Source organism: Salminus brasiliensis, chromosome 13 (assembly GCF_030463535.1).
Source record: "Salminus brasiliensis chromosome 13, fSalBra1.hap2, whole genome shotgun sequence".
Lineage (NCBI taxonomy): Eukaryota > Metazoa > Chordata > Actinopteri > Characiformes > Bryconidae > Salminus > Salminus brasiliensis.
Window position 1 is genome coordinate 27,131,856 of NC_132890.1, and position 27,407 is coordinate 27,159,262.

General features: G+C 40.9%; 1 protein-coding gene across 1 annotated transcript in view; it reads left to right on the forward strand.

Annotated features, from left to right (window-relative positions):
- hcn4 (hyperpolarization activated cyclic nucleotide-gated potassium channel 4) overlaps positions 1-27,407 on the forward strand; it is a 103,096-nt gene that overhangs the window by 13,389 nt on the left and 62,300 nt on the right. The window contains exon 2 of the mRNA XM_072694953.1: positions 20,230-20,653. Within this exon, the coding sequence (XP_072551054.1) occupies positions 20,230-20,653 (424 nt within the window). The remainder of the gene's footprint in view (positions 1-20,229; positions 20,654-27,407) is intronic.

Sequence of the window (27,407 nt, forward strand, 5' to 3'; positions counted from 1 at the left end):
TGGTGTTGGATGAAAACTATAAATAATACTAGGCTCTCACGAGAACAGCTCTGGGGAGATTTTAATGAACACAGTGACGTAAAATTACTAGTTTTTGTATTAATGTTATTATTACGCAGCACTATGTTATGTACTGATGCTGTGATGTATTTCTGCACTAACCATTTTTAAACATTACTGTAACGTGTGCCAGAACATGTATTGGCCCACATGCTCATTCATGGTTTTGTCTGAAATAAAGATTATTAAAAAAAAGTTTATCCTGCTTTTGTTGGAGTAACTGTCTTTACTGTCCAGGGAATGCTTTCTGCTAGATTTTGAAGCATTGCTGTGAGGATTTGATTGCATTCAGTTACAAGAGAGTTAGTAAAATGTTGAGTGATAACCACCCTATCTCATTCCCACCTCCTCAACTCATTCCAAAAGTACTGGATTGGGGCACCATCATTCCAGGGAATACAGTTCCTGAAATACAGTACCCCTCTAGCCTATGTCTGGCATTAGGTTCATGGTTATGTGCTGAGTCAAATTCTATTGGCAGTGCCTCTTTACAGGGACTTGGCAAGCTGTGTGTGCTTTTGCACATCTGTGTCAGCAATGGGTGCAACCCAAAGTAGCTGAATGTAAGTCCAATTTATCATAAGAATATAAATAAATATATAATAAAGTGGGCAATTTTTATTCTCATTCAGGCTGAGGTCACTAGGGTCCCTGATTTCAGCCTTATGTCAGGTTGTCAGATTGACATTTAACTGACCCTTTAGCAGGCCAGCATGGGGGTATCTGCTGGAGAGCTATAACTCCAGGTCATTTGGATGTGACACTCTTGATGGGGAATGGGAGATTTCTTTACTTGACTCAGATGACTCTTGTATGCGATGGAGAAAGAAAAGGAGATAAAGCAGCCCCATTTTCAAAGAATGAAACGGACTCAAATAAGCAGAATGTAGATAAAGCTGAATTGCAGATTTGATTTTAAAGAATAAGTGGATTCTGTGCTTTCTAGAATTTGCTTGGACATTTTTAGAAAGTGGTCTGTAAAGCTGTAAAGCTGTAAAGCGGTTAGCAACAGGTGCTGTTGAATTTTCCCAACATATAAGTATTATACTTAACTTTAAAATTACACGTCTTGCCTAAACATATTTAGCTGATACTGCTCTGTGTGCTATATTAGACTATACTGTATAGTGTTAGACACCACTTAAGCAAGTCTATTTAAGATTTCTCAACAACTATGTGATGATTTAGACTTTCACATGCCTGCAAGCTGCTGTCTATACTACTTGCAGTATGCGCATCGCTTGCTGGTTGGCCACAAAAGTATAAGGCGGTCTCTGTAGCGAGGGAGGGTTTGCACATGTATACTGGCTAGCTGGAGACAGCACATTAGCTTGCAAGGCATTTTCAGAGGTTATCTCTTCTTAGCTAGGTCAAACGCAGGTAACTACAAACCTGGGACACCGACTTGGGCCAACACCAGCTTTCATGCTAAACCTTTTATGATAGGTTCAATGTTTTATTCATTACCTTTTATAGGTGAAATGGTACAATTATGTTGTGTGCTGTGCTGATTTTCTGTCTTTTTAAGTGGCTGATGCTAATGTTATATCCATCAATTGGTTTGGATTAGCCATACTAGTAAACAGACATCCATGTTTCTAGCTTTCTGGATAGCAGAAACAGGTGAGTCTGGTCTTGTTAAGAATTGTTACTTTTTGCTGACTGCCAGCACTGCCCCTACTGTTTTTGTGTGTACTACACCTTGCATACCTTGCCGCGCTAATTCTAAGAACGTTTACAACCAATGATCCCAAAACTCCAGCCGACCCTACCCTAGCCTGTGCATGTTCGGTCCGAGCCAGCCATGCCCCGCCCCATTAACTGTCATTATGAGCCAGAGCCCGAATTAACCCGACATTTTTAATAAGTAGAGCGTTAAAACCGACCTTTTTTAATACAATTATTTGAATGACTGAAATCTGCTTAGAATGATGTTAATAAACTCTACTCTAATATAATTTAACAAGGTTTAAGAATATAAAATACTGAACAAAATAATATTTTTTAGAATAAGGGTAAAGCCTCAGTGCAAACGTGCAAAAAAAACAGGCAATGCGACTTCTCCGATTGCTGCAAGCAAATAAGGTTGAAGGATTCCAGGACAGGTTGATGCCGGGCCCGTCCCACTGGCTACACACAGCGCTGCAGTGGAGGAGCTCACGTGTGCTCGCTACGCAGGCCAGATCTGCGTGATTATAACATTCTAACTTGTGCAGCTTTTTGATGATCATACCGTGATGTATTACTTTGCTATATTGTGATTATCACACCATAGCTTTATAGCTTCATATAAAATACAAAATAGCATTAAAAAATGTAAGCCTATGTCACAGAACAGGGCCAGAGAGATCTAAATCTAACGCTAACACACAGTTAACAGCATGTAAACAAGTATATCTCTATATAGCCTTTGACCACACAAGTAGCAAACATGACATCATCTGGAGTTTTACACATGTAGCGCACAGCCTGTGATTTTCCATGTCAGACGCCTTCTCACTACAGGAAATGCTCCATGTGGTTTAGGCAAGGGTGGAGCTTGTGTAGCGTGTGTTGTGTAGCGTGTGCAAGACGCACCGTGTGAGCCACTGTGATTTCCCCGGAAAAGTGCCTGCACTATTCCCCCGTGCTCATTCGGACATTACCTGGACTTTGTACTAGGGAGCTGGCAGTCCAGGTAATGTCCGGTGTAACTAATCTGGACATTTGCATTTACACATACGGCTCGTCTGGGTAATGTCTGGAAATGCACTGGGTTATCATACATGTCTGAAAGACGCTTAAGAGGGCCAGGAATTCAAGGTTTTTGCATGACAGTGATGCTATGTGATATATAGCATACGGTATTGGCAGACTTGGCATTTGGCATAGTAATCTTAGTGTAGCTTGTGTGCAGCTGCTTGGCTCCCGATTGTTGTTTAGCATTACCTGCTTTAAATATCTGCCAATACTGATATGATTCTGATATCATGCATCCCTAATCTGTGTGTGTGTATGTGTGTGTGTGTGTGTGTGTGTGAGCCTGTGTGTGTTATGGCTTCCTTGGAGACTCATACTACAGTGACATAAGGGGTCAAAAGGCAGCCAGAACGCCCACACACTCACTTACGCATGCAGAATGGGGTATGCACATGCACACACTTTCCCCTCCTGTGGTACTCACTCACACACACCACAGCATACACAAATTGAAGCACTCTCACACACACACAAACGCACACACATACTTACACACACACACATACACACACATCTCTCCAGGGGAGTCCCCGTGTTTGTAGGCCGTGTGCGGAGACAGAAGGATGCCTTCTCTCATTCACTTATTTGTCATTCAGGTAAATTCTGCGGCGCATTTCATTTTCCCTCCGCTGAAAATAGCCCCATCCCTCACGGCAGTCGAAAGCCCAGCGAACCCCAGCTCAGATCAGAATGGATGGCGCTATTTAGCACACACTCTAAAGAAATGATTGATATAACAAATAGACAGGATAAATCCCTCCTATTTGGTTTAACTGTCCCACTAAGCCTGTGCTTTTTGCCTTCTCACGCAGCGGCCGCCAAATGCAGGCAGCACTGCGTCCTACATTTCCTTTCATGCTTTATTTTGTGCCGAAAATGACTTCTTAGTAAAGGGGTTTTCTATAAACTGCTTGCTCTTAAGCTGCATTAATTTTTACTTTTTATTTGCGAGGGGGTCTCAAAATATGCTCACTAGCAATTCCCCTGAGTTTATTTCACTGAATGAGGACGCATAAAGCTATGAATTCCACCTCTCTCCATCCTTCTCTTCCGTTTGGCTCTCCTTGTTTTTTCACCCCACCTCCCCAAGCCGCTCTCTCTCCTTTCACATTTGTATCACACGTTGCCTTTTTCCATCTCTTTCCGCCTTTTGCCCTCTTCCTCTCACCCTCCCCCAACCCCCTGCACTATCTCTCCCTCTCACCCTCTCTCTCTCTCCTGTACTGACCCCGTCTCTCTCCCTTTCTCTGTCCCTCCTCGCTTTCTCTCCATCCCTATCACTCATTATCCCATATCTCACTTTCTTCCTCTTGTCTCTCATATCCCATCCTCCATCTTTCTCATGCCCCCCACCCCCTCCCCTCTGGATCAGTATGGCTGAGAGGGATAGAGAGGCTTTCACATTGCTCCCTCCATTTGCTGATTACATCACCTGCTAGTGGAAGATAATGGTTGGGGACTGAGACAGGCAGAAGGTGACAGTGTTTTTGCGTTTGTGTGTGTGTGTGTGTGTGTGTGTGTGTGTGTGTGTGTGTGTGTGTGTATGTGTGTGTTGGGGGAGGGGAGCGTATTAGCTTGTGCCGCTCATCTGGTCAAGGTGCACAGCTTCACATATTTACACACACACATTTGTTTTTGTATATTTTGTCTGAACATGACATGAGGCTATATATACATGGTTATACATTTGTGTGTATATTAAATATAGCTAATAAAATGTGGTATGTAATATTTATAGATAACCCTATAGATAATGTCTTTTAATGTCTTTAAAGCTTTCATAACAAAAAATCAATGTGGTCTCTGCAAAGCGCTCTCTATGCATTGCAAAGGCTTCAATTTTATTTATTTATTTATTTATTTATTTATTGACAAGGTTTTAAACCTTGATTAGCAAAGGAGACCTGAGGCAATTCACAAACTGTAATCATCTGACAAACGTTCAAGCTCTTCAAACCTACCAACCAAACCTGAGCTCCTCTAAGCAATTGTCTAAGGTTCTGAAAATGAGAGAGTGTAAGAAGACAGCCAAGCTTTTAGCTTATGCAGACTGTTGTTAAGAAATGGCAGTTCATGGAAGTCATGATGAGATCCTGCAGACCAAGAAAACTCTATGGGAGAGAACTGCTTGTATGCTGGTAAGACAGGCAAGTCAAAAACCACAACATGACTGCCACGAATGGTAGTTTAGCGTAGCCATGGAGGTGGTGCACTGCTCCACCGTACAGCATTGCTTGCACAAATGTAATCTTCATGGAAGAGTCATAAGAGAGAAACCTTACCTGTGACCTGGGGTCACAAAACCCCATGTTTGAAGTATATGGACCTGCATTTCATGAGAAGAACACCTTGCCAACTGTGAAGCCTGGATTTTTCATGTTTTTGGGGTTGTGTTGCTGCCAGTGGTATTGGTAAAATTGCACGGGTAGAGAAAAGAATGGATTCCACAAAACACCAGAAAATCCTGGATTAAACTGTCAAATCATCGTTGAGAAGGCTAAAGCTAAAAAGAGAATGGCTTCTACAAAAGGATCTGAAATATACCTAAAGAGTAGCTCCGAACTAAAGGCTAAAAGACTAAAAAAAAAAGGGGGTGTTGGTAGGCCCTGCCTCCGTAAGGTGCCCAAACTTTTGCATAGGCCTACTGTGCATTAGGGCTTTGATGAAATTACTCCTGAAATTGCTGCTATTAATTATGTTACAAAAGAACAAGAACAACAACAACCAAAACACAAATGTGTTGGTTGTTTGGTTAAGCCCTGTATCCCTCGTACACAAACACTGATATACGCTTCATCTAACACACTGGCGAAAGATAACATTCCTCTCTAAGGTACACTCTCTGATTCACTGACACACTCGCATGCACTTTCTTTATCTTCCTCCACACAAAGAAACACTCCTACACATACACACACTGCACTCCCTTCCTCTCCGTGCACTGGTCTTCTGCTAACACTCGGCCACTGCTAGTTGTGATGACGGCCACTGATGTCCTGTACACCCCACTTCGTTCAAGATATGGATGTGGGTACCAGTCCTGAAAGAACATTGGCAATTCCCCATGACTTGCAATTAAACAATGCACAGAAAAATAAATAAATAAATAAATAAATAAATAAATAGCTAAACTAATTGACATGGTGAAGGAATAACATCACAATCTCTAGTCTACCCAGGCTATCAGAATAGCTAACATGCTAGATGTTATTGACCTGCAGTCTAGAGTTAGCCAACAAACACTACAGTCTTACTTACTCTGCTGTTCAGCAAAGCATATCAAGGACCAATGTACTGGGTTTATCCTACTAGTGAGTAGCCTAGTGGGGAACAAATGATAAATAAACAGAAAAGAAAAATAGTCTATATTGTCCTTCAGATCTACGTGTCTCTAAAATGCAGCATTGCTTTCTCCTGTATATGTATTCTTTGAATTTGCATTGTAAAAGCATGCATGTGCATTGTTTTAACCTCTAAGGCCGACGCAGAAAGTAGTCATTTTAAATTAATATAATTTATAAATTAGCACACAATTTCTACAATTATACTTTATATATAATTTATACTGACTCAAATATAGCAACAGCAACCTGCATACAACAAGCATTGATAGTTCATTTCTCAGATCTAGTTGCAAAATGCCCAAAAACAGGGAAGACATTTAGTATGCAAACAGTGTCCACATGTATCTGGATTAGGTATGTCCTGATCAGGTCATTTCACCCCTTGACCCAATCCGAGTCTTCTAAAGCTGAATATTGGCTGATACATATCCGATCTTTGTGTTTGTATAAATAATACAGCCACATAGTTTAGATGAGATTTATTGCTAATTAATATTGAAGGGAAATCAGTTTCTATAATAATAATATTCTGGACTGACTGGTTTAGTTTAGTCAAGACGTTTCTTAAAATGACTTTTACAGTGTGTTTGATATCTTATTATTCAGTCTGACTCTCCTCCCTGACCAATCAGCTCCCAGCTCGTTTGTGGACTACTGAGGTGTAATAACTGGTTTATAGTGGCTGAATGTGCAATGATTTGGGTTTCTGTAGCGCTATCCTTAGCCTCCACTTGGTTATGAATGTGAAGGTGAGCGGTTCTCCTGCTGGTAAAACTGAGCGTTTCAGTGATAGTTTTTTCATGTTCCACTGTGAAATATCCTCTACTGCAGACTCTAAACTCTTTTATTTACCTTCTTGTAAACAGGGTTGTAAAACCGCATTTGAGCTTTTAAGCCCCAACCAAACATACTTACTATTTTTACATCAAAGAATAAGTTAAAATACTCTGCAAATTTAATAAGCTCCAAATTCAACAGACTAAGTGGAAAAAATAGGAAACAATAAAAAATAAACATCATAAATAATCTGCCAAACAGACTGAAGTATTGAACATTTGTGGATCCTCTAAATCTAAATCTTCTCAAGATGAGACTAATAATGCATGCGATTTAACTCTCATTTAGGCCTTAAAATGACTTGCTTTATTCTATCTTTCCTTCGTTCTCTCTCTCTTCCTCCCATAAATTACTGTATTAGACGATCCCTCAGTTTTGTTTTTTTTTACCCGTTCAAAGGTTGAGAGGATTTACTTTGTCTCCTGACTCCCCTCTCCAAATGAAGTCGTCTTATGAAAGAAGCAGACAGTACGTTCAGCTGAAACAGCATGTATCTCCTCTAAATGCAGCCACCTGTGTCTGCAAGCTTTGTCTGGGCACTGCGTTTGTATCAGAGTGGACAGAATAGACAGTGGTCATGCGCTAGCAGCTAGCCTGCAGGCAGGGCTTAGTAAACACAGTGCTGGCATAATGGAGCTTGTCTGAGGCAGGCGGTAAAACACCCTCAATAAGAGGGGCAGTTCCACAGACTTTATGGTGTTTCTGACTGTGGAGAAGCGGATCATATCTTGATGTTACTGGATGTTTTAAAACCAAGCACACCGTTTTTCCCTCCTAAAAGAAGGCAATCCTCTGAGCTACATGCAAAGTCTGTACAGATATGAGCCACTTTGACAAGAGCCAAATTGAACTGGACCAGAACATCCCCAAAACATCAGGCAGGTCTTGTGGGCTGTTTTTCTGGTAGGTAGTGGTCAGAACCTACCAAAAGTGGAAGGATAATCAGTGACCTGGTGACAGGGCCATGTGCACATAAGGCTCACTAACGTAATCCATGAAGGCCCCACTTTTTTAGGAATCTGCTGCTAACGTCTTGGTGCCAGATAGCACAGGATCACCTTCAAAGGTCTTGTGGAGTCCATATCTTGAGAGGTCAGATCTGTTGTGGGAGCACAAGGAGAATATATGCATATGAACTCGCCCCTACCTTTTTTAGCCTCCTTTTACCCTGTTCTTCAATGGTCGGGGCCCCACAGGACCACCGCAGGGCAGGTAGTATTTGGCTGGTTGGTCATTCTCAGCACTGCAGTGGTGCAGACCTGGGGGTGGCGTGTTAGTGTTGTGTTGAAAATAACAAAAAAAAAAGGAAAGGGAAGCAAAAGTTTGGGTACCCTGGATGGGCAGTACTTGATATACTTACACTAGTTGATATTAGCTTGGGAGAGTTTTTGTTTGGGGGATTTTCACGTCTAGCTCTGTATAATTCTTGGGCCTCTTTCAATCAGACCGTGGGCTATATGTGTATCGTCACCCCAAGCCAATGCTCAACAATCTAATATCAGTATCAGAAAAATAGCATTGTGCCATCTTTACTGTTATCTATAAATATGGCCAAGAGTACAAAACAGCTTTCACCATGCCTATAAATGACAATTATTATAGGATTGGAGGTTATTGGTGGCAATTGTCTATTACATTTTAGCTACATTAGCTGATTAACTCCAGCACAAAACTGAAGAAGCAAACAACATCCATGTCTTGACTGTTACATTTGGGTTAGGAGGGAAATCATGCAGACTTTATGTTTTGGCAGACTATTCCTGTAGGAGTTGCTTGTGTTTTTGGTGTCTTTGGTGAGCATTTAGATACTGATGTGTGAGGACTAGTAGAAATTAACAAACATAAAGAGATGCATGTGTATTCTCTGTCTTTCTCTTTCTCTCTCTCTCTCTCTCTCTCTCTCTCTCTCTCTCTCTCTCTCACACACACACACACACACACACACACACCCACACCCACAGAGATGCAGTCTGTGGCCTAACTGTTCAGTGTCTCCCCCCTGTAGTTGAGCTGCACTGTGTAAGACAGGGTGCACTAGAGAAGGCTAATTCATACAGGCACGTTATGCTGTTACTATCTAATATGACATGAGACAGCATCCGCTCTGTCTCTTTTCCTTCCTTTCTTCCTCTCTCCCTCCCTCCCTTCCTTCCTCTTTCTTTCCTTCTCTCTCGCTCTCTCTCTCATGCTCTCTCTTTCTCTAATGTGACACAAGGCATTATTCACAGGCAGATGGCACATCAGCACTTCTGAAGAGGATTCTTCAAGCAAACAACAACCTCACAAGCAAACAGCGAGCCAGCAAACAACCAACAAGAGCAAGAAAATGCATTATTCAAGAGAGGAACTGCTTTTCATAATTTATATTCATAAATGAGCAGATTTCAGTCACTCGATCAGTCACATTTAAAGTCAGAGTAAGGGAGACCCACACACACACATACACTAATATATGTATACACTACATGTCCAAACCAAATGTTTGTGGACACCACTTCTAATGAATGCATTCATTGTCTTTAATATTCACCCATTTCTGCCACAGAATCACACACGCTTGTTAAGTTGTTAAGTGTAGAGAAGCACTGCTGGATAAACAGATTAGCAGAAACATGAATCTATTGGCACCTAGTGGAACTGTGTTTTTTATCCAATACTTTTAGGATGAGTTTAGGAGTTGGGGATGACCTCAGTAAACAATCTTGTTGATAAATGCAATCAGATTTCACAGCAATGCTTCAGAATCTAGAAGAAAGCCAGAGACAGTTACTTCAACAAAAGCAGGATAAAAAAAATCCCCTTGATTTCCTATATATATATATATATATATATATATATATATATATATATATATATATATATATATATATATACACACACACACACACATTGCCCTCATTCAGTCAGGGTAGGGTAGAGTGAAGGGGAGCGCCTTCCTGTCTGCACACCTTTATATGGCAGACGACCTGTCTGGGTGCCATTCTTCAACCTCCTGTGGAGATTCCTTTCTCTCTCCCTCTCTCTCTTTCTATTTCTCTCTCTTCTCTTTCTCTCTCTCACTTATATGTACCTCCTGGGTGTCAGTGAGTTTGCACATTATAATTAATTGATTCCAAATTGTGATTAGAAATGGCCCGTACTGATACTGGCGTTAAAATCTTGAGTACTGTCCGATACCAAAACATTTCTCAACAGATGAAGCACTTTAATCAACAATGTGTTGCAATATTACCTTGAAGTAACAAGTTCAGGAAATTCTGATGCCTTAGTGACTATAATAGGGACAGTAGACTGAATTCATATATAACGGTAACATATATATATATGTGTGTATATATATAGGTATCAGTAGAGAAACAGTGTATCTGAATTCATATATAACTGTAACAGAGAAGGAAGAGGTTTCATATATATAATGGTACCAGTAGAGGAAGACGTGTATCTGAATTCATATATATAATGGTACCAGTAGAGAAACATGTGTGTGTGTGTGTGTGTCATACAGCAAAACACGTGATTTGTTACAGATCTAATTTGCATATCATCACATTCCAGTGTCCAGCTCTGTGATAAGAATTAATATGCGACGTATTGTGCAGCCCTGGCCTCTATGGCCCTTTTTCATGTGTCTGTTTCCTTCCCGCCTTTGTAATATCCATGACGCTGGCGTGTGTTTGGCTACGCATGTCGATGGGTTGGCTACAGGGCAAGGCTCTGCGTGTGTGTGGGTGGGTGTGTTGTTGTGTATGTGGGTGGGTGTGTGTATATGAAAGAGAGAGAGAGAGAGAGAGAGAGAGAGAGAAAGAGAGAGAGTCTTATCGTGTAGCTAGAGGCTCTCAGAAGGTGAAAACATGTCACAGACGTCCTCTCAAGGCTCTCAGGGAAACAAGGCTGTGTCTCTGTGCTGCTATCCATCTCTCGGCGGAGCAGCGCAGAAATGTCAGCGAGTCTGTCCAGAGAGGGAAGATGACTCAGATGCAGGGCGGCGTGTGCATTTGTGTGTGTCTCTTCTTTATTTCTCTTTTTTCCCCCCTTTTTCTGCATTTTGTAAATTCCTGCCTTTTATATTTATATTTTATATTACACATAATAGTTGACCTAACTAAAAAGTAATAACAGACCTGTAATTCGATCAGCTGCTTGTTACAATGCAGTTGTAGTTTCCAGACTCTCTGCATCTATCTTTTATACTGTATCACTCCAGACCTAGCTCCACCTTGGCCTCGGCCGTTCTTTATCACACATCCCTGCAGCAAGTTTATGGACAAACTGGGCAGTTTGTCTTTGCAGTTGGCAAAGTCCTGGCCTGCCAACTGCAGTCCCTTATATTCTCACAGGGCTCCGCAATACCCTTATATCCCCTACACACTGAGCACGAAGCTCTACGAACATGAAGCAACACACGCTCAACAAGAGACATGCAGTTAATGATAGGTCAACATTTCTGCCTCATTGCCTGCTTGCGTGTTGACCTCTCCCTGTAACCACAGAATGGAATATGCAAATGAACCAGAATGTAAAAGACTGTTGGAGCTGTTAAATAATGAAAACAAAAAGAAATGGTAAAAAAGTTCTTTTAAAAGAAACAGCACTAATAATTTGGTGTTAACTCTCCTCAAGCTGAACCCAAGCTCAATTCAGTGAACTAATTAACATGCCTGTTGGTTACCTCCATGGTTGGAATGGGTATGTTAGAGCTAAGGATACATAATACAGCCATGTGAAAAAAAACATTCCACACCACATGAAAACCTTCTTTATCTTCATCGCAACAGATGAAACCACTAGCTGCCATGAGCTATTACACCATGTGGGAGACCAGGGTTCGATTCCCAGTCTGGGTGACTGTGCTGGGCTACACCAGTATGAGTCTTTGGGCAAGACTCCTAACACTGCAATGGTCCACCTCTGTAATATGAGGACCCTTATAAGTCACTCTGGATTAAAGCGTCAGCTAAATGCCGCAAATGAATAACCTAATAGTCTTTTTAAAATGATTTGTTTTTTAAGGGAGGTGTGCAAAGATAAAACTTGCTAATAATAAATAAATAACAGCATCAGGGCAAGAGTCATCCAGTCTTCCAGAAGTTAAAATGTTTTCTGGCAATCTTTTGTCAACTGCATTTACAGCTTTCTTTCTAAAGGCCTTAGAGAGCAAACCCAACTAAGACCCTGCCTTGAGTATTAGGATTATATCAGGATAAGGCCACATAAAAATGCAGTGTAAACTCCATCTGATCACTCAAACCACTTCAGGAGGTGGTCCGAGACACATGTTATAACAGTGTAAACACATCCGTCTCTCCAAGACACAGTCAACAATCAAAACCCTTCCCGGTACAACTGAAACACCAAGAACTGCAGCATTGAGCAAATCGGATTGGATCAGATTTCAGTCTGTGTTAGATTTCAGATCTTATCTGGATACAATGCAGACACAGCCGCATTAAGCTGCATTAAGTGACCAGGTGTAAACAGGTTTTGAATGTCTGAGGTTTAAATAAGACAGGCTCCTCCAAAATCCTCTCTAACCACATTCTAATCATCTGCAGTCGATGTACTGCACCTGATTCTAATTTTAGGCTTTTTTTAGGCTTTTACAAATAGATATTTCTTCAGGTTAAGTTACATTACCTTCATCTCCCAGTATTGTTAAAATGTACATTTACTTAATGAATTCATTTGATGATTTAAAGCATTATTGTGAGCCTAGCTTCTGCAGTAACTTAGTCAAAGTATCCATATAATAACAAGTGCAGTTTTTAGCATGGCAAAGCATGGCAATTATTTAATCATGTCACGTTGCCACGATTTCCCAAAGCATTGCAATATATAGCAGGGGATACCGCAGCTGCAATATGCAGCAATATAATAACAATACTAGCCTTTTAATCATATCACAGGTACAGCTCTAGACACAACAGAGAAACCACTAAAACGGGAAAGGACAGGCCCAGGAATGGGAAATACTCATCCTCACATCAATTTTCCCCTCTCTCTCTCTCTCTCTCTCTCATTCCCTCTCCTCCTCCCCTTGCACCCTGAATAGAAAGACCTCCGCGGTTCTTCTGAGTCAAAGGACATTGCCTTTTATAGCAAAAAGTAAAGTGCATATGATACTGAGTGTAAGGTGGAGCAGGACTATGTGCCTTTGCTGTGCTCCTCCTTACTCCTCTGCACAGGCACACACACACAGTATGCTGTATTTATAGTACACTGTTCTTCCATGTCAGGCTTCTAGTGCATAATAAAATGCAGCGGAAAGATCCTTGCATGCTTTGGCTGAAGTGACCTCCATTAGGAAGAAATATCAGATGTGGAAAGGACAGAACCAATAGACAGGAGCTTACGCACACATATATAGACACGTATATACTTCCAGCCCCCTTATAAAAAAAAAAAAAAACACCTCAGAGCCCTGGTGACTTGCAGTGCAGCAGCACAGACGCACAGAGGCCTGCATTTCTCATGCTCACGTTGTTTTGGAGACTCACACCCAACCATGTGAGCTTAAGATCATGAATTACTTATAATGTGATATAATTGTGAACCAGCATGTTACTTTGACATTGATTTAAAGGGTTTTTGAGGTTTGAATGGATGTAAGATACTGCTTTGGTTCATCCAAACTAAATGCTTGCTTAGCAGTCTGTCATTATTAAATATTTTTAAGATAAATACAGTTAGTTAAATTGTTGTTATCAGGGGAGAGGTTCCTGGGTTGTGCAGTTATGTAAATGTAGGCCTGATCACTGGGAGATTGGAGGCTTGATCCCTAGTGATGCCACAGCCATTGCTAGGGATCGCGGTGCTAGTCAGTCAGTTGCTATTGCTGACTACAAAAACAAGACTATGTTTCCCTAATAAAATAGTTACAAATAGGGTATGTAAACAAAGAAAGACATTCAGATAGCCAATCAGAGTGCAATGAGATTTCAAGAGCTGTAACCGGCAGAATAGATATCAGGCCGCTCCTAAAGTGTTCCTGTCTGCGTTTGGCCTCCTGTCCATGCAAAAATGCAATTTACGATCACTGAAAACTATGCTTTTTGAAAATGCTGTCCAAGGTGGAGATTTTTTAAAAGTGTTTGCAATGTCGATGGAGAAAACCGAGGTTTATGAGAGGGCTGACTTCATTTTGGAATCTTAGAAATCTCAGAAAATCAGCAGGCTAACAGACAAATCCAAAAATATCCCAAGATAAGGTCAACAGATGGTAGAGTGCCTATAGAAAGTTTTACCCTCTTGTAATGTTTCCCACTTTTATTGCTTCTATAAATGAAATCGTGGTCAATACAGTGAAAATAGGTTTCTACAAAGTACTTCCTTTAAAGTGAGTGGCCTAATTCAATAGAGGTTTGGGCAGTTGGTGCTAGTAGTCTCACATCTAGTGAAATGGAGATCACCCGAGTGCAGGGACTGTGTCTCAAGTGATTGTAGCATAAAGACACCTGGCTGGAAGGTTAATCAGTACTACTGGCTAGAAATACACCATGAAGAAAAATAAACACTCTACGCAGCTCAGAGAAAAGTTTACTGAAGAGTATAGGTCAGGGGATGGTTACAAAAAAGGTCCAAAACCATGGACATTCCCTGGAGTTCAGTGAAATCCATGAATCCATCATTAAGAAAGAGAAGGAATCTGGCACATGTGTAAATCTGCCTAGATCAGGCCATCCTCTCAAACTGAGTGACCGTGCAGGAAAGGAGCCTAGTAAGGGAGGCCACCTAAACACACAAGATACCACCAAAACGAAGGGACGTCACAAGGGTAGAGTAATTACCTGTCTTTTCCCTGCCCTAAAAACCCCTGCTACGGCTCATTATCAGCCTTACGCAGAGCTCAGATAGAGAAGGAGCGAGAGGGACTCTCTCCAGCCTGAACAGACATGTCTGGCAAGCTTCTGCGATGGCCTGCGACAGACCAGCTGATGCTGAAGCTGAATTTTCAGCCTCAAGAACTGGCGGGATGGTGGCAAATGGGACGGGGGGGGGGGGTGACGGCTCATCCATTAGCACTTATCACACCCCTTCCTTAGCCCAGGCCTGCTTTATGTGCGCATAATCTTGCGGCCCAGGGTTTGTGACATTGTGCAGTGCAGGAGAATGGCGAGATTGGAAGAACAAATGTCATTACCGGTGAGCATGCTGTTCCCTTTGAAGTGTCTGCCGACCTCTTGGGTTTTAAATCTCAACAGGAGCAAACAGTGTCAGGAACGTTGCGCTAAATATAACGCAGCCTGACAGCGATCTGAAACAGTGGATACCCTTGTTACTTTGAAGAATTCCAATTACTGTCAGAGCTTTGAATGTGTGCCTATGTGTGTGTGTGTGGTTGTGAATGTGTTTGCGTGTGTGAGTGTGTCTACGCTAATCCATCCACAATGTAGCTCAAGCATCTCAGGCAGCTGTGTATGTAATTTCCCCTGTAATTAGTGTTTATTCAGTCTAGCACGATTTGTCCACAAATAGCTGAAAGTTCTTCCTGAAAAAAGGGGGTGGATGTTTGGATCCAGCCTGAACCCTATCACTCCAGGATGTAGCGCTGTGGGATATATCATCCTCCAGTTTCAAAAACTGCTTCCCAGAGACGCTTGCATGGTCCCAGATGCTCCCAACTTGCATCAAATAAGAGTAGAGCAAAACCTGTGGCCTCTCTGGGAGTTCTTCTGGACTGATTTGAGAATTATTGGTCTACATTGGTATTTGTTGGTAATTGCTGAAGGTTCTTCCTAAAAAAGGGGGTGGATGTTTGTATCCAGCCTGGGCCCTTTCACTCCAGGATGTAGCACTGTGGGATGTATCATCCACCAGTTTTCTAAAACTGGTCCTCAGGGACACTTTGCAGGGTCCCAGATGCTACCAACTTACATCAAATAGGGCTAGAGCAAAATGTGGACTCTCTGGGAGGTCTTCTGAACCGATTTAAGAATTATTGGTCTAGACTGGTATTACTTGGTATTGGTTGAATTTGTTTTTTAAAGGGGGTGGATGTTTGTGTCCAGCCTAGGCCCTTTCACTCCAGTATGTAGTGCTGGGAGATATATCATCTACAAGTCTTTTCAATCTGGTCCCTAGAGAGACTTGCATGGTTCCAGATGCTACCAACTTACATCAAATAAGAGTAGAGCAAAAACTGTGGCCATCTCTGGGAGTTCTTCTGGACTGATTTTGGTCAACATTGGTATTCCTTGGTAATAGCTGAAGGTTCTTCCTGAAAAAGGAGGTGAATGTTTGGATTCAGCCAGGGCCCTATCACTCCAGGATGTAGTTCTGGGGGATATATCTTCTATAAGTCTTCTCAGACTGTTCCTCAGTCTAGGCATTCTTGTGGACCTATTTGAGTGTCAAAAGAAAATTGTTTTAGCAATATTTTAATACTTGATAAACTGCAGAGTATGCTGTTTTCTGAGCGATTTAGAGTACACTTAAAAACATATGTGGTGTTTTAACTTAGAGCATTAGGTAACCTGACAGTCTGTCATTCCCCTATGGGGATACTACATATGGGTCCTGTTTCGGTACTGTTTTTGACATTCCCTTGCCAATTTCGTCCCTGTCTCAGCTGGGCATCACACCTATGTTACATATGTGGCTACTCGCCAAGCAAGAAACGTACGTTTCAACTGGAACACACTTACCCTTAGCTTGGTTTGCCTCTGTGTGCTAATCAGCTAGACATGCAAGCTTCGTATGTGGTTTAAAACCATGGTGTAAAAGATTACAAGACTATTTTAAGACACTTCAATCTGTGAGCCACAGCACAGTATCAAAGTGTTGAGGTTGTTCTACCTAGATTTAAGCCTGGATCTCTGCTTGATCAGCATCTCAGCTCAGCTGCTCCTCACCTTTAGATAAAGAGTTTCTGTGATGACAGTTGGAGTGAGAATCCTTTCCCACTTCCAACATTACTGAGTTTTGTCCTCGACCTTAATGTAATGAAGCTGTTACAGATTCACATTACAGATAGAGATGTTTACAATCTAAAGCCAAGCAAATCCAGTGCTGGGGGTTTAAAATATTAAGCATTTTAAAGTAGTTTGCTGCTATAACTTATACACAGCTTTGTCCTCCTTTTGAGGGGTTTGAAATAGGTCATGCATCAAGTCCCAATGATTTCTGCTGCTGAAATCAACACTTGTGTTCAGTCAATTCCTCATCTCTCCAAGGCCTTGTGATACCAACTTCACTACAGCACAAGTAAAACCGGTTCTAAAAAACTCAGGGATGAACTCTGCTTTTCAGGATTGGTACAGCTACACCAACTCATGGCCACACACACCTGCAGCTAGTTGCTAGTCTCATTATCTCTTGTATATACTCTACAGCTGTGGTTCCCAACCCTGGTCTTAGAGGACCCCCTGCCTTATTAGTGGTTTTCTGCTCTACCACAATGCCTTTAACCCAGGAAGGGCTTGTTAATTAACTGATTGCTGAAGCAGGTGTGCTGGGAGCTGGGAAACACTAAAATGTGCAGGGCAGGGGGTCCTCCAGGACAAGGTTGGGAACATGAGTTTTTTTGGAGATGTCCTACAGAATTTAGATCCAAGCAGCATCTAACATGATCGCCCCCCTGTCGTTCTTTAGGGCATGAAAGACCCGCCTGCTAAGCATGGAGCTCCATATGACATAATGCTCCATATGTATTAACTCTGGAATGCCCTGATAGCAGCACTCAGGGGCCATAGACTCATTCATTTTATTAATGCAAATTGAAATAGTCCCTCATTTCATGATACCTTGTAAAATCTGCTTCCTCAAGTACTTAAAATAAAATATGTATATATATTATTATAAATATATAAAATATAATATTGAATTGATCAATATGGCCCACTGCTGCAAGATTGCCACAACTGTAAAACTGTGTGTTCCCTCTGTTTTTGATTGTAATTGTTTTATTATGGTGCTAAATCTCCTTGACCCAGAAGACTAACTTGCAGTACAAACCCTTTCTCTCTATGCACCCTATAGAGCAGTAAGAATCTATCACCCACCTCCATAACACAGCCAATCTGGATTCAATTACCAGCTGGACCGAGAGGGCAATTTATAACTAAACACACACACACACACACAGACTGTAGGAATAAAAGGCGTTGGGGCATGTGCAGTATACACCCCTAACCCCAGCGTACCCTGGAGAACAGTAGACCAGTCAGTACATAAGTAGAATTCAATACCAGGCGGCCCAAGCGCAATTAATCTCAACGATTCAAGGATATTCATGGCTAAAAAACACAGTGAAGGATGTTTGGAGAAACTGAATTAGACTTAGCATACGGAATGATTATCTGTACAAATGTAGCATGGTGAATGTGCATGCCCAGGCCTTGGGGCAATACGCAATCTATAAGACTCTGTGCTTTGTTTCTAAATTTGGTACAGAAGAATACTGCATTTGCAATTCCTTGGTGTGAATGCCCGCAATATTATTTGCATGAACAATCAGATTTCACTCGTTTCCATCTGAAAAATGCACACATACTGTACGTGGATAGATGTGCATAATTAAACTGTCACCTAAAGTTCTCAATAACAGGACTAATACAGACGATGTACAATCAATTGTACAACTGGAGCAGAAATTTGCATTCTAGTCACTACAAAATGGAGCGCAAGTGAAAGATATTCATGAGATGATTTTTTGTCTGAAAATATCTTATCGTAAACTAGTCTGGGAAGCCACTGTGTGGCACGACTGCTCTGTCTTTGATGTCTGCGATTAATATTATGTGATCTGATATTATAGAGCTGCACTCATCAGCATATATACAAATCATTTCTTTTCTTGGAAGTAAGAAGTGAGTTTTAGTTTTAGGGACGTAGAGGTGCCCTCCTACAAATATAAAAGCTGTCCTTTGGTTAGCTAATATTTATGGGTTTTTGTGCTGCAGCCACCTTTTTTAAATCCCTCCAAAGAATTCCTATGTGGTCAAAGTGTGGTGACTGTGAAGGCCACTGAAGAATCTTCTAGGACTTCTTCTTAAACCAAGCCTTGGTGGTCTTTGAGGTATGCTTGGGATCATTGTCCTGTTGGGAGGTCCGGTGATGCCCAGGCTTTAGCTTCCTTACAGAAGGCATGATGTTTCTCCTAGGATTTCCAGATACTTGATTGAATCCATCTTAACCTCCACCTACTGGTTTCTAGTACCAGAGGAAGCAAAGCAGCCCAGAACATCACCAAACCACCTCCATGCTTCACTGTAGGAGGGGGTACATTTCATTTTTCCTTTTCCAGATGTGCCACTGATCAATTGGCCTAAAAAAAGTTCCAGCTTGGTTGATCGCTCCCAAATCCCAAAACCTCTGTGAAGCGATCAAACAAAACTGGAACCTTTCGGGTAGGGATTGAATCAACAAATATTCTACAGACATTTTCATCACTTACCAAAAGAAAAGTCCTTTACAAAGTAAGCCTTAGGCTATTGCCAGAATCACATCCAGTTTGGAGCTGTTTTGTAACAGCAAAGAATGATGCATTTTTGCTAAATTGAAGGAGCGCAGGTAAGCAGAGAACCGTGTTTGGTAGAATACTATTGTTCAAGAAGTTCAGGTGATCAGCCATGGTCGACATGGTCTGTTTTGGGTAGATATTGTATGTGATGTAGATGATGAAGGTGTTTGGCCCCTCCTATCACTCAAGTGGCACAAATGTGTAAGCATTGACAATAAAATTTGGAGATCTCTATTAGCTGTGGATCCTACAGCCATCTTTGGCCAAGATGACCTCGTTTTCTGTGCCTGGGTAGAAAGAACCACCTCACCCAATCTCTTAGTGTGATGCTAGCCAGTCACTCATTTTGGTGGTTGGTGTGGCGCAACAGATAACACCACCACCTACCATTGCGTTACAACACCACCATGTGGGAGACCAGGGTTCGATTCCCGGTCTGGGTGACTGTGCAGCGCTACACCAATAAGAGTCCTTGGGTAAGACTCCTAACACTACATTGGCCCACCTCTGTAATACGAGTAACCTTGTAAGTCGCTCTGGATAAGAGCGTCTGCTAAATGCCATAAATGTAATGTAAATGTAATTTTAGTAGCGCTATTGTGTTGTGTATCGAGCTGTGTGAAAATATGTTATTGATATCAGTGGTATCGGCCTAGCAAGTGGGTAGAAAACTGCAATGACTGAACTGAGAAGGTAAAAATCAATATTTTGAGTCCCAGAAAGCATGATAGGCCTCGTTCCACATTGGTCCAGTGTGTTTTGAATTTTAATGCTATACCCTTCTCTGTCCAGGTTCTACTGGGATCTCACCATGTTGCTACTAATGGTCGGAAACCTAATCATCATTCCTGTGGGCATCACGTTCTTCAAGGACGAGCACACTCCGCCCTGGATCGTCTTCAACGTGGTCTCTGACACCTTCTTCCTCATGGACCTGGTGCTTAACTTCCGCACGGGCATCGTGAAGGAGGACAACACAGAGATAATACTGGATCCACAGCAGATTAAGATCAAGTATCTTCGCTCATGGTTCGTGGTGGACTTCATTTCCTCCATCCCAGTGGACTACATTTTCCTGATTGTGGAGACGCGGATTGATTCGGATTTCTACAAGACAGCCCGTGCTCTCAGGATTGTGCGTTTCACAAAGATACTCAGCCTGTTACGACTGCTGAGGCTGTCCAGGCTTATACGCTACATTCATCAATGGGAAGAGGTAAGAGCTTCTACTGCTGATACATACACAGAAGTGCAAACTATACACAGAGAGTGATATTCAAAGAATAAACAATAGCAGCAAGAGGGCAACATACAGCACATGTGGTTCAGTAACATATACAGTAAACAACAGAATAGTGGAGTAGCTACCAAAAATAATATTTAAGGGACCATATAGTATTTGTTTTTCCATTTTCATTTTATTTTTCCATTAAATTTTACACAAATTACCATATGACCTTACATGTACACTGTTAAAAGTATCTTTAAAGAACTTCAGCTGCCAATCTTTTTCATCAAGGTTCTTCAAAGCACCTTAATAAGTTCCTGCACAGTTTCAAATTAATTCCTCAAGGATCTTATACTTGTAACAGTGTATGATGTCTGGTGCCAAATCATAATACATTTTTAAATAACCATTTCCCGACATCCGTTCGAATTTATATTTCTTACTATGTCTTTAACAGAGACGTATGTAAATGACATCTGGCTCTATTGGTTGTTACACACCTCATTCAAGAAACAATCCAAGCAGAAACACTTTTCATAATGTCAGCATAATACGATGGCCTAAACTGTTGTGGCCTGAATGACCAAATACTTCAAACTGTATGTAAATGCAGTGACATCAAAAAACATAAAAAGTATTTTAAATTTAGTGCCATTTTTTGCAGCTAATGTTTATAGATGGACTGTATGTACCTGGTAAAGAAGTTCCTGGTAAAAGTCCTGGTGAAGTTTATGTATATATTTTATATACAGTTCCAGTCAAAGGTTCGGAAACACCTGGTTGAAAGTGTGCTGGTCACCATCATCCAAATGATATTCTGAATTATGGTGGCCATATTTTGCTTTCAAAAAAGAGGACACATGGGTTTCCCCTATAGTTAGGGTGTCTAGATTGAGAAATTTAGGTAGGACTAAGTTGTACATTGAACTGAAAGGAGATGATTTGCTATTTATTGGTCTTGCTAAATGAGTTCATGTTTATGTATTAATGTACATTAACATACTGTAGCTGTATGGTTTGAGAGATATTTCCACCCTCACACATACATATTGCCACGGTCCTACAACTTAGGCCTATTTGAAATCCCCCACCAGCTACGAAATCATAACTACGGTGGGTATCCAGGGGCTTTTATTTTTAACTAAAATATGGTCACCCTAGTATTTGGATCAAATGTTTATAGGATGATGATATAGCACAATTCAACCAGGTATGTCCATACTTTTGGCTAGTACTGTATGTATATAAACATATATAAAATATATTAAATAAAATACAACATAACACGCTTTTGTTGAAATGAAAAGAGTAAATTCATGTTTTTCCATGATATGGGCCCTTTAATAATTCTGGCTGGTGTTGGGAATGCTCACCTGCTCCATCCCACCAGAAACGGCAGGTGGTCCAGGTACTATAATAAAGTGAGATTTCATTTCATAAGAGGACGACAGAGCTTGTAAAGTCAACTTCTGAGGACAGACCTGCTTTAAAGGTTTTTTTTTTTTTTGGTTTGGTCAAGGCAGGAAGGTAAGGCCTATGTCAGATTAAAGTGAGGATTAAGGTTGGCCTTTGGATTGTGATCCATTTGTCCCTCAGAACAAAAAGCACCTCAGTGAGCAGAGTGGAAACAAAGACTTGAGCAGGGTGGTTATTACCTCCCTAGCTCTGTTTCTCCTCCATGTCTCCTTCCCAGGGATCTTTACTTTAGGAAGGAAGATAAAGTTAGAGCTATAAAATGTTCGGTGCGACTCATAATGCCGCGGTATTTGCCATTTAATGATGGAGCGAGACGATGGGAGATAATTCGGCCCTGTAATTCCTGCATTTATTACAGTGAACACTGTGGCCTATAATGACCTAAAAAAAGGGAGAAAAAAAAAACGAGACAGGGATGTTGTACAGAGAACTCAGTGTAAGTAAATGCGCGCATCAGTTTATGAATAAAAAATATACATATTCAGAGAGAGAGCTAATATTAGGCTGTAATTTTGCCTCCTCCCCTGGGGAACGGTGGGAGTGTAATTAAAGCAATAATTAGAAATGTTCCCACATCTCTTGGTGAATCCTTGAGCGAGAGTCTCAGAGGTGCAGAGTGAGAAGTGAAGCCTCACTCCCCAGCTGGGGCTTCATTTAGTCAGGGCACATTCTGCTTCTTCGTGATGGCATGTCACAGAATCCGGCCCATTAGCACGTTCCAGGAATGTTCCTTGTTTAATCGGAGCATTGCAACTCGCTAATAAGTGGCAGTCATTTTGAAAGAGATTCAGATGTTTATTGGGTTATTATATGCATCGTTATATGAATGATAAATGACAAAGAGCAGATACAAAAAATAAGGAGAAAATGCAAGCTAATTAGAGTGTTAATGCTTATTAGCAAATGCATTTTAAATGGCTCATCTTGACAAACCTTACCAATGAATGCACCAGTGAGCTTACATTTTAGCCATTTTTAGAGCAGTTGCTGAAGCAAGGAGAGAGAGAGGGAGCCAGAGACCCCAACCTCAAGTTAAACACACTAAACATCTGCTTGGTGGTTGAACAGTGGACTAGTCTACTTTTTCTAGTCTAAACTAGAAATGTCATTTCAGTATTTATGGGTATCAGAATTCTGAACCAGATATCGGTGGGGGGGGGGGGGGGGGGTGAATCTTTATCAATCCTGGAACAAATTTAGCCTGAAGCAGCACATATTTACACATTGTGATGTGATTCTGTTAAGTCTCTGTTTAGAGTTTCTTCCTGAGGGGTAGTAAAGTGTTTGGGTAGTTTAAGAATGATGGACAACCTTTTAGATGCTCACCTTAAGTAAAGATCTTCAGATAAATGATTCTGGTATTCCTTTAATTGGTAAAGAACCAGGTGTGACACTGTGTCTTCATAAGCCTCACTGATAAAAAAAAAAAAATAAAGGACAGCCTTTTCTAACTGGCAAAAACTGATCTAAAACAAAAAAAACATTGACGGACAGACAACTTAAATTAAGTATCTAACCAACTAACTGACTATTAAACTAAAAATAGCTGAGCAGCTAACTAGCTGTCTAACTAACAACCTGAAACTAACTAAAACAAACACACTAACTAAAATTGACTAACCAACTAATTGATTGACTAACTACATTTAACAAGTTAACTGCAGTTGACTAGCTATAAAATGATGTTTCTAACAGACTGACTGATCAATTAATTAACTAACTAGCAACACCTGACTGACTAACTGCCTAACCATAACTAACCTAAAATAATAATTGACTGACTAACTATAACTAACCTACAATTAACTAACTGACTGACTAACTGCCTAACTATAACTAACCTAAAATTTATAATTGACTAACTAGAACAAAATACAACTAACCATAACTAACCTACAATTAACTGACTGACTAACTAGAACTAAATACAACTGACTAACCATAACTAACCTACCATTAACTGACTAACTAGAACTAAACACACCCGAATGACTAGCTAACTAGTTAAAATTGATTACTTAACTATTTGACTAACTAACTAAACTGACTAACTAAAATAGCTTATTAACTAATGCTGACCAACAAGATAACTTGAAAACTGACCAACTAACTAACTGAAACTAATTGACTAAATAAAATGATGTTACCTAACAGACTGACTGATCAGTTAACTAACTAAAATGGATTGTTCAGCCAGCTTACTAACTAACTAGTGAACTAGCTAATACAACTGACTAACTAGCTAACTAAAAACTGACTGACTAACCATAACTAACCTACAATTAACTAACTGACAAACTAACTAGAACTAAATACAACTAACTAGCTAAAACTGATTATTTAACTCTTTGACTAACCACCTAAAACTGACTATTTACTAAGTAACTAGCAAACTAGTTAATACAATTGACTAACTAGCTAACTAAACTAAAGACTGACTGAATAACTGACTAACCATAACTAACTTACAATTAGCTACCTGACTGACTAACTAGAAATAAATACAACTGACTGAACTAACTGACTGCTTAACTATTTGACTAACTAGCTAAAACTGACTAAGTAACTTGCAATCTGGTGGTTGGTGTGGCATGACAGATAAAACCGTTAGCTGCCAGTGAGCTATTACACCATGTGGGAGACCAGGGTTCGATTCCCAGTCTTGGTGACTGTGCTGCACTACACCAATAAGAGTCCCTGGGCAAGACTCCTAACACTACAGTGGCCCACCTGTGTAATATGAGTAACCTTGTAAGTTGCTCTGGATAAGAGCGTCAGCTAAATGCCATAAATGTAAACTAGATAATACAAATGACTAACTAGCTAACTAAACTAAAACTAACTACCTAAATAACTTGCTAACTGAAATGGGCTAAATGCAAAATGTACATAAAGCCTATATCATAGACATAACCTAAGTGGTTCCCAACCCTGATTCTACAGTCCTCTAATGTTTTCCTGCTCTATCACTGCCTTCAGCTCAAGACCAGTTTGTTAGTCAGCTGAATCAGGTGTATTTACAGCAGGGTAAACACTACAGCGTGCAGGACATGGTCTCCTCCAAGACCAGGGTTGGGGGATTCCCAATCTTAGGATATAATATAGTTCCAGTAAAGCCTTAGCCTGTATCTTGGGTTCTGCTCAGATAGAAATTCTAGCTCTGTAAGGTACTGACATTTAATTGCTTCCACATACTGTAATAATAAACCGTGGCCAGGTGCATTAGTTGAATGCAAATGTCGCACCTGCAACCGAAATGTAGAATCTGATTGGCTGCCCTGCTGAGGACGTCTGCTGGTCTGCAAGTTCCGCGTCTAGCATGGCTAAGATAAATAGCCTTTATTTGCATAGCCTGAGAAGCTGGAGAACACTGCCATGAACCTGCCGAGGAGGAAAACCCCCCAAAGACAGAACTACGTACCCCCCTTTCAGAACTATGCTAGCGCTAGCGGTTAGCTTTGATAGCTGTGTGACAGGTGTGGGCTCGGCAGTCGCAGCAGCAGGCAGCATTTGCATGTGTGGCTGTGTGAAGTGCTATGAAGCCTGATGTGGGCTGGTGGAGGCTTTGGGAGAAGTGAGGAGGGTGGTTTGGGTGGGGGGGAGGGGGGTGCAGATCTGGGTATTGAAATGTCATCCAGGAAAATCTTTTCACCAAGGTCATGTCACCACGGAAGTTTGCAGCCTAGTGTTTGAATAATGAATACTAAACGAGTGTGTGGAAGTGGAGTTCGAGGGAAAAGAAAAGGACTGTGTGTGTTCAGGGCCCCCCTCTGATATTGTGTGATGCAACTGTTTCTATTGAACATGTAACTCTTAGAAGAATCTGTGGCTTTATGTCGGTCAGTTACCACCGGCAGTAGTTTTGACGTTCCTCGTACTTCAAAAAGAAAACCTGTTGACTCGAAACACCCACATATTGTCGCTGTCGGGCAAAAACCTATTTTTCAAACTGGCAGATGTTCTTTATATTGTGTTGGAGTTTCATGACCAATGGACCAATAGAAATGCTCCAAAATTACTTGGAATAAAATCTTTGTACATTGACTCCCAAATAAAATTAGGAATTTTTGGAGGTGCAAGTTTTTTAATTATATAAGCTATTTGGCAGTTGCTGAATTTAAAATATTAACTATATATACATTTATATATACATATATAATTTTAATAGTTGTGGTATTTAATACATATTAGTTAATCATGCGTCTTTATTTTGATCAGTGTTTGTTTTCATACCTTTTAATACCTTAAGCATTAAGTTTTATGCTGCCGTCCTATTTTCCTCATCCACAATGAATGTGGAGTTGGATTATCGCAAAAGCATGAATTCCAATATGGAGTCGCATTGCTGCGTATCCGATATGATCTTGAAACCACACATGAAAGTGGCCCAGATCAGATCTGAAAATGTCAGATGTGTCACCTGTGTCACATATGAAAAAAAAGATGGATTTGGGACACTTTTACCTGCTGTGTGAAAGTTGCTTTAGTGTTAAGATCATCCTAACAGGTAGAGAGAGTGTTTGGTAAGAAGCTCCTCAGCCATGTAAGAATCACCTTTGTTGCTCTTTGTATGATTGGCAGTCCTGTACTGTGCCTCATTCAAAAAGCTGAAAGAGCTGAACCATTCCTGAGAACGGCAACAAGAAAGGGCGGAGCTAAACTGAGGTAGGCTGAACAGAGAGAGATACAGAGTTACCTGCCTAATATTGAGTAGATCCCCCTGCTACATCAGATCTAAGCCTTCGAGGCCTGGACTCACAAGACCTCTGAAGGTGTCCTGTGGTATCTGGTGCATTAGCAGTAGATAATTTAAGTCCTATAAGTGTAAGTTGTAAGGCAGAGCCTCTATTAAGTGCATCAATGAGCCTTAGGTGCCAACGACCCTCCCGCCAGTTCTTGGACAGCGTTTTTGGTAGGTACTGACCTCTTCATACCGGGAGCAACACACAAGACCTGCCTGATGTTTTGGAGATGCTCTGACCCAGTTGCATAGCTGCCACAGTTTGGTTCTTGTCAAAGTGGCTCAGATCCTTATGTTGGAATATTTTTCCTCTTTTAACACATCCGATCTAAAACCGACAGTTATGACTGATTTTAGCCCAAAATCTCTTGTCTCTTTTTAGTCCAAAATCTCAAACTCCAAAATACACGCACGGTCATGCTGACACACCTTTGCTGATACCCACAGAGTTTCTCATCATCTCTTTTAGTCCCTATAATTGTTTTGATGAAGGACCAATATTTTTGTGAGGTGAACATCAAGATG